The sequence below is a fragment of the Bidens hawaiensis genome, unplaced genomic scaffold (assembly GCF_021521415.1).
Source record: "Bidens hawaiensis isolate Kalapana, Puna unplaced genomic scaffold, B.hawaiensis_p1.1 tig00014424_1, whole genome shotgun sequence".
Taxonomy (NCBI): Eukaryota; Viridiplantae; Streptophyta; class Magnoliopsida; order Asterales; family Asteraceae; genus Bidens; species Bidens hawaiensis.
In genome coordinates this window covers 547,470-556,666 of record NW_027492254.1, presented here as the reverse complement: position 1 = coordinate 556,666, position 9,197 = coordinate 547,470, and the positions used below count along the sequence as shown (strand labels likewise).

Below are 9,197 nucleotides of genomic sequence, written 5' to 3'. Positions count from 1 at the left end.
TTATAAATATGACATTGCGCTAACGAAGTTTCTTGCCAGGGCTAGCGCCTTTAGTGTTACCGACCGCCTGCCTTTCGGCCTTAGCGTTCCAAAAATTCCGATGAGTAATAGTATAGTGAGCCCTCCGCTACACTCACCAGGACAACAACTTCCTAACTACTATGAGTTAGTCAAACATATCTTGCACTTTCTTTGGCCTAACTAAGAAAAGAGAACAAAATAATAAAAGCAAAAGCAGTTATGATTATTAGCCGGTAAGACAAGTACTTTATAAAAGTTACAATTAAGATTTGAATAAATATGTTGTTAAAGGAAAATAATACACACCGGAAGATGCATTTAGAAAATCAAGATTGATTTTTGGTTGTGTCCTAGTCAAGTTGAATCGTATCCCATGTGTTACTTTTAATTTTGAACAACATGTTTGTATATTGTAGTCTATGACCAAGTAAATCAATCAATTGAATAAGCAAACAAGCTTGGCAATATTGTATGCGACTTTATTATGAAAAAAATAAAAGCTGGATTATTCTCCAAATTGTTTAATTATTATCAGATAAATTTATTTGTGGGTTGCACACAATGATTTATCAGATTAGACAGAGCATTGTGATCATCAAATTATTTTTTTATTATTCTGTGAATTGATGAAGAACTGGAGAGAACCCTTGTAGCCGTCTATTCTTCTCTGTGTATGCTCAATCGAAAGTCTTTGAATTCTACCAGGGAAAAGATCGATTCATATGGTTTTATCGATGAACAAGTAAATCTAATATACTAAAATACATATTGATAAAACTATACTAACACAGCCTATGTATTTTTTTAACGACAAATAATTTATATGTATACGCCACGTTACTTGTTTTCTAGTAGTTTTTAGCAACTTCTTCCAACATGTAGCTTTGGAAAAGTTACACATTGTATTTTGACAAGGGCATCACTGTAGTTGATTATTTTTCTTTTTGAAAGATAATATTTTTTAACACCTAAATTTAACCTTTGCTTTGCATTTTGTAAAGATTTAATCCACAAGAAATCATACCCCCAGACCAAAATATTACCTATTGAATTAAACAATATATAGTTTGAGCTCGAAATAATAAGCAAAAGTGAAGAGGTAAATTTGTAAAGTAAATATAGATTTAGAGGGGAAGGGGTGGTTCCAAATCTATCACCCACCACATCCGATGGTGGTGTGCCACCTCACCCCACCACATTCTATCACTAGTGATGGAATTTAGTGGGGGTGGTGGTAATGTGATAGTTGTGATACACACACACACACACATATATATATATAGGTTTTTGTGTGTGTGATGGGTTTTGTGTGGGGATTTGTGTGCGTGATGGCCATCACGTAAACCCTCTTATCACGCGTGATGAGAAGGGTGATGACGGTGTTTGTGATGCCATCACGCGTGATGGTTTCCCATCACGCATCACCCTGAGCCCACTTAGGGCTTCTTAACAAGTAACAACCATACGAAAAGAGTATATAACTAAAAGTAAAGATGTTTTAGATGCTGACAACAAAACAAAATGAAAAAGTATATAATTAATTAAAAGCTACGATGCTTCTTCTTTTCTTCTATTTTTCCCCCATGTGCTGTTTAGACAAATGTAGTCTCCACATTTTGTTTTTAGGTTCTTTTAGACACAAACTAATATAAATAGACACACACACCACGTTATCACTAGGCTTTTAGATAAGTTCACTCTTATCATGCACTAAATCTTATTTTCATGTTTTATACATGTATTTAAATGTCATGATAAAATACTTGATGTTTAGTTAGTAATTTTCTAGTATAACTATGAAATGTAAGCTATATCATTTTCTTTCTCAGGTTAATCGAGTCAATCGTGAAGACGCATGTCATATTCAAGTTCACGTGTTTGAAACTACTTTCGGGTTAGTGTGCCACACATCAATTGAATATCTTCTAAAACTTAGGTAAACAACAAGACATAAAGCATATGTTATATTTTCTTTAGCACTCAAGATATCAAAAGGTTTTCTTACATATAAATCAAGTACCCTAACTATCTCAAGTCAAGTCGATTGCAATATTGATACGGTTACAAAGATTGGAGAAGAAGAAACCAAATAGAGGAGGAAATATTATCTCAAAACATTCTGATCTCCATTCCAAATCAAACGAAACTAAATAGAATTCCAATTACAAAAGACACCCCCCAACTAAACCAAAATAGCATACCACTCCCTAACATTAAAATAATAATAAAACATAAATATAAATAATATAAATTACGTAACAATACTCCTCCGTTAACCTAATATTTCTTCCATTGCATCTTCAAACATGGCATTAGAGAAGCGTGCTGAAATAGCATTCACATAGTCTGCCCATGGCAGATCTGCTATGGAACCCTTGCTGATTTTCATAAAGGCTTGATGCCACTCGATAGCATCCCCTTCGAGATGTATAACCGCACATCTGAGTTTCGCATTATCTGGAGTCTCATCGATGATGAAGAAGTGTTCACAACGATGAATCTAGCCCTCAACGTTTTCCCCATTAAACTTGGGGAAATCGACCTTACCCACTCGCATCTGCCGATAATTGACTCGTACATCTGCACCGGTGTTGCGGGCATCACCAATACCAGAACCATTAATCGCCTTCAAGATCTGTTCTTGTTGGCTCATCATGGCGGCTAGGGTTGCTTGTAGTTCGGATATGGCTTTTTCGTGATCCTTGATTGTCTTCTCAACCTCTTGACTGCGAGTGTTAGTCATCTCAGCTCCTGCGAATCCAATGAAGATCGCCTGGAAAAAGCTTTGATACCTATGATACGGTTACAAAGATTGGAGAAGAAGAAACCAAATAGAGGAGGAAATATTATCTCAAAACATTCTGATCTCCATTCCAAATCAAACGAAACTAAATAGAATTCCAATTACAAAAGACACCCCCCTAACTAAACCAAAATAGCATACCACTCCCTAACATTAAAATAATAATAAAACATAAATATAAATAATATAAATTACGTAACAATACTCCTCCGTTAAACTACTTTTTGCCCTCAAAAAGTAAGCCCTTCAACTCAAGCATCAACCTAGATCATATTGTTCGAGGTTCTCATCGTCTTTAACATGAATCACAAAAAGTTGTTTCTTCTTACAGTTATGCCCCGGGACGAACTTTTCAGAACACCAGCATTCCCCCTTTGACCTTTTTAAGTCAAGTTCCTCACTCGTCAAGCGCTTCTAGTTGACATTTTTCGGTTTATAAACCGATGGCTCGTTGACTCCAGCTGTTAGATTTGGCAACAAGGGAAGTTTTGAAGCATTGATAGGAGGGGTAATTTTGGTATCTTCGCTTTGCGAACCATCCTCCACATCTTTAAGTCGATTCATTAAGCTCGTGTTGTTGATGGTTTGAAGTCTCGCTAACCCATACGCCTCATGTAACGTTTGGGGCTTGAACATCTTTACCGGACCTTTTATTCTCGGCTTCAAACCTTTCACATATAGGCTAACGGCATATGGTTCACTAATCGTAACCTTGTTAAGCAAGCGATCGAAACCTGAATTATAGTCATGTAGGCCATCGATGTCATCAATAATTTGAACCAGAGATGCTATTTCTTCCATTGCATCTTCAAACATGGCATTAGAGAAGCGTGCTGAAATAGCCTTCACATAGTCTGCCCATGGCAGATCTGCTACAGAACCCTTGCGGATTTTCATAAAGGCTTGATGCCACTCGATAGCATCCCCTTCGAGATGTATAACTGCACATCTGAGTTTCGCATTATCTGGAGTCTCATCGATGATGAAGAAGTGTTCACAACGATGAATCCAGCCCTCAACGTTTTCCCCGTTAAACTTGGGGAAATCGACCTTACCCACTCGCATCTGCCGATAATTGACTCATGCATCTGCTCTGGTGTTGCGGGCATCACCAATACCAGAACCATTAATCGCCTTCAAGATCTGTTCTTGTTGGCTCATCATGGCGGCTAGGGTTGCTTGTAGTTCGGATATGGCTTTTTCGTGATCCTTGATTGTCTTCTCAACCTCTTGACTGCGAGTGTTAGTCATCTCAGCGGCTGTGAATCCGATGAAGATCGCCTGGAAAAAGCTTTGATACCTATGATACGGTTACAAAGATTGGAGAAGAAGAAACCAAATAGAGGAGGAAATATTATCTCAAAACATTCTGATCTCCATTCCAAATCAAACGAAACTAAATAGAATTCCAATTACAAAAGACACCCCCAACTAAATCAAAATATCATACCACTCCCTAACATTAAAATAATAATAAAACATAAATATAAATAATATAAATTACTTAACAAATATACATATCTATCATTTATGTTACAAACTCAAAATCAACCACACTTTTCAAACAATTTCATTAATTTATTACTTTTGGTTCGAGTTGGGACGAATTTAGGTCCAAATGAGTTTGGGTCGAAATAAGTTTCGGTTCTAAACGAGTTTCTGGTCAGAATGAGTTTCGGATCACAACATGATCTGGTTCGGATCGGGTTTTGGGTCGTAATAGGTTCTTTCGGGTTGGGACGGGTTTCCATCGAGATAGGTTTCGAGGCATCACGGGTTTTTGATCAGGACACAGGACGAGTTCTAGATCAAAACGAGCTCAATTTGGATTGGGTTTCAATTCGGTCGGGTATTTGTTCACAACTTTTTATCATACTCATGGCTCATTCTCAATGGATGACGACAAAGGCAGAAAGGCTTTCTATAAATAGAAAGGGCTATAAACAAGAGGTCCCACTCTCACGATCACAACACAACCTCATCATCACAACCTCATATACTGCCTTAGTGGGACCCATCACATGTAATTTTATAAAAGCTTCACAATGAGAGTTACCGAAAGCAACTAACATGGATTGTGTGTATATTTTTATACTTTAGTTGTCTAATATAAAATAAAAATATGGAGCTAGATTGAATTAAAACTGTTCTTTAATACATGGAACCAACCAAAAGATGGAAAAATGGAACATATGGATATATACTCTTTGTCCTGATTGTGAATGCATGTGATGGAAAAGCCAACTGATGCATGTACACAAACACATAAGGTCATGTCACTTTTGTTGCAACATATGTTAAAAAGGCACCTACAGACATTATTGTTATATGCTTCTTTTCCTTTTGTTTTGTTGTTAACCTAACTTTTAATTGATAACAGTATCTTTTAATATCATTCGTATGTATTGTATTATTCAGTTTAATTAAGATAAATCAAAATATCAAAAAGAGATATAAAACTCATATTATTAACAAGCTAGCGTGCACAACATATATATCCAAAATCCAAAACGCTAATATTCTTGTCTCGTATGCATAGAGGTAGTTGTATTCATTATACTTCCCATCTTATTTCCATTCATATCTAGATATAGCTTAGAAACCTATATATTTCTTTTTAGTTTTTTTGTTTGGTATTCATATCATTTTGTAGATATGGCATTGCCAAATAGTAAGTGATAAATACTTGTTGTTTTTACCATTTTATGTAAATAACAAAAGGGGATTTACGAAATTATCACTCTGTATGTTTGAGAGATGTCACGTGACTCACGTCTTTAGCTTGAAATGACACCATTACAAAACCAAGCGATTTTTTTTTTCTTATAAAAGATATAGTGCCGACACAAATATATTAAGACTCAAAAAAGAGTACATTTTTTTATTATAAAAATCTTACATAATAAATAATCCAAGCATGCAAGGATACAAACCGGCTTAAGGGACAATTAGCAATTTAGCTCAAATCTTGGTAAGGCCTTACGCCAGCCCAATCGGTTCAGTCTTGAAGCCCAAATATGGGTAAGGCCAGATCATTGTGTAAGCCCAAAGACCCAAACAAAAAACCCCAAATCCCATGCAAGTAGAGGTGTACAAATCAGGTTTTTCTAATACCCGGTTTTGGGTACGGAGCCCGGTTTGCATATGACAGGGTATTGAAATATCGGCTATTGGTCATACCCGGTTCAGGCTTGGGTATTGACTCCAAAAACCATACCATGTGCACTGGGTTCGGGTTGGCTATAGAACCGAATATTCTAAAACCAGGTATTTGAATACTCTATTTTCGGGTAAGGATGAGCTTGGTAACGAAAATTCCGATTATGAAAATCACAATTTTTTTGTATTGGTACCGGTACCGAAATGTTCGGTTCGGTACCGGTATTTAAGATAAAATTCTGAAAATACCGGTACTGTACCGGTACCGAAAACTCAAAACTTTGGTACTGATTCGATACTGACGCTACAAAATCGGTACCGATTTTGGTATCAGTACCAATCAGTATCAATACCGAATTTGCTCATCCCTTTGGCACGTTACATTCAGAAAACAAAATAAAAAACCTGACAAGATAAAATCGGTTCAAAATTACATTTAGATTATATTGCAATATGCGTCTCTATGGGTACCACTTGCATCCCTCTAAAATGAACAGTTTGCGTCCATGTGATGTGAGTATTGGGTGGGATAAGTTTACGTCCATTTGCATATATACATGCAGTTTGCATTCCTTCATCTACCTCTCTCCAAACTCAAAAAACTTTTAACAAAATTCCAATTCTTGTGACAATATTTAACATTAGCTAGTTATATTAAAAACAACCCATAATTACAACTAAAGTCACAATTATACGTACAAAATTGACCGGAAACAATGAGAATTCATCAAATTAATGATCAAGGAAAATCTTTATCAACAAATACACTTGCTCATCATAGTCTCTTATAGCCCATGATATTGTCTTTGATATTGCCTATTACTTCCCTTTTTCTTGGTGGTATACCTAGGGATGCCAATGAAACCCGAACCCGATTGGAAAATCCGAAACCAGACATAAATGGGACGGGTAATACCCGACCCATTAGGATTAGGGACGGGTTTGGGATTATTTTTAAAATTTTTCGCGGGTTTGGGACGGGTTTGGGATTTATAATATACCGATTACCCGATAACATAAACCCATTTACCCAATTATATACCCGATATAGCTTATTATATTATATATATACTATATTCCTAATATATTATTTGTCTAAACTTGTTTTTATTAATTATTTGAGATATTTTATCTGTATGGTAACCATCTTTATAATCAATTAATTATATTTTGGAGGGTTTTGAGCCGGGTATACCCGATGGGTATTTTATCAAAACCCGATAGGAAACCCAAAATCCGATTGGAAAATCCGAAACCCAACAGGTAATTACCCAATAAAAACCCGACGAGTTTGGGGCGGGTTTGGGATGGACTTTAATAACCGGGTATGAGTTTGGAAATACCTAAACCCTTCCCAAACCTGAACCATTGCCATCCCTAGGCATACCCACCACATGCAATTTTATTATAGAAGGTTGCAAGTTTGCAACTCTTAACATGTCGTTTGTTAAATCTTTGTGAATGATTTCAGGTTTGATACTGCCTATTACTTTCCTTTTTGTTATTTTTTAAGTTTTAATTTAAGGTTGCCAAATTCTTAGGGACCCATCTTCGTGATCGTTCAGTTGTGGACGCCTTCAGCGTGTTCACATAACATAAAATAATGGAACTATCAAGCTGCTTTAAAAACCAAAATGATTTTTGTAGGATACCATACAAGACGTTCTAACATGTCATTGTATTACTATCAAGCAGGTTATGATATTTTTTTAAGGAAAATAATAAGGTGTGTATCATTTATGTTGTAATCTATGACTATATAATCCACCACGGTGTAAAGTATATGCACAAACTATTTCTTTTCATTCTACTTTATAAAACAAACACATATCTCCATCAATTTCTTTGATTTTTTAATAACATTCATATAATCCTTTAGTTACTTGTAAACAAACCTAAATTTTGTCAATAAAAATAATTTATGTTTTTCCCAAATAATATAAATAAATGTATTGGCCTGTCTCAATGTTAACTGTTAAGTTAGTGTGTCAATATATAATTCGCTATACAAAATATTTCAAATATTTAAAAGTTCAATTCTTATATTTATGGGTAAAGTTAAAATACAAAAGACAATAAATTAAGAAGGGCAAGAAGAAATTCAGTCCATTGATCTTATATTTGAATGGTTGAGATTAATTTAATAAATAAAAAATGATGGAAATGGCATGAAGGTAATAATCCACTTTTGTTGACTTTCTCTCTCCACATGCAAGTCACATGTCAATTCCACCATTATTTTAAAATATCCATAATTTTTCATAATAATAAGCGTTTTTTATCTTTAATATGAGAATCATATTGTTATATAAACATAAAAAAATTAATGCATTTTTTTAATTATGTTTTTTGTTGTTCATTGTGTCTTTTAGTTGAGTTTTCAATGAATCGTATTATAGATTTTGATCATTATATTTTTCAATTGTTACTCATATTAAAGACAAAAATTAAAACAAAGATTACGTCATTGTGTCATTTTGTTCGTCATTAACTTTTAGTCATTGTGTAATTCGTTCATTGTCTTTTATTCGGATTGACATATGACAAATTCATTTAATTTGAGAAAAATAGTATTGCGTTCATTGTATATTACGTTCAAGTCATTGTGTAATATGTTGTTTACATTGTGTTTTACGTTTCAAGTCATTGTGTTATATATATTCACTATTGTGTCTTACATTTTAGGTCATTGTGTTATACGTATTCACCATTGTGTCTTACGTTTTAGGTCATTGTGCTATACGTATTCACCATTGTGTTTAACGTTTCACGTCATTGTGTTATATATATTCACTATTGTGTCTTACGTTTTAGGTCATTGTGTTATACGTATTCACCATTGTGTCTTACGTTTTAGGCCATTGTGCTATACATATGCACCATTGTGTCTTACGTTTTAGGTCATTGTGCTATATGTATTCACCATTGTGTTTTACGTTTCAAGTTATTGTGTAACATGTATTAATCATTGTGTTTTATGTATTAAATAATTTGTTGTTATTTTATCATTATTTTTACATATTATTATTACACAACGGTGTTATTAGTATTTAGAAAAACATAATGATGAGTTGAGAGACGCAATGACAAAAAAAGACACAATAATAAGCGAAAAGACACAATGGTGTGCGAAAAGACACAATGACGGAAAAAGACACAATGATAAGCGAAAAGACACAATGGTGTGCGAAAAGACACACTGACGAAAAAAGAC

General features: G+C 34.5%; 1 protein-coding gene across 1 annotated transcript; it reads right to left on the bottom strand.

Annotated features, from left to right (window-relative positions):
- Nucleotides 1–3,238: 3,238 nt before the first annotated feature.
- LOC143546714 (uncharacterized) lies at nucleotides 3,239–3,889 on the bottom strand. The gene has a single exon (XM_077038319.1). The coding sequence runs from the start codon at nucleotides 3,887–3,889 to the stop codon at nucleotides 3,239–3,241; it is 651 nt and encodes a 216-aa protein (XP_076894434.1).
- Nucleotides 3,890–9,197: the final 5,308 nt, after the last annotated feature.

What these genes read in the sequence shown, in the direction of transcription:
- LOC143546714 (XM_077038319.1), bottom strand. Translation starts at nt 3,889, where the DNA reads ATGCGAGTGGGTAAGGTCGATTTCCCCAAGTTTAACGGGGAAAACGTT.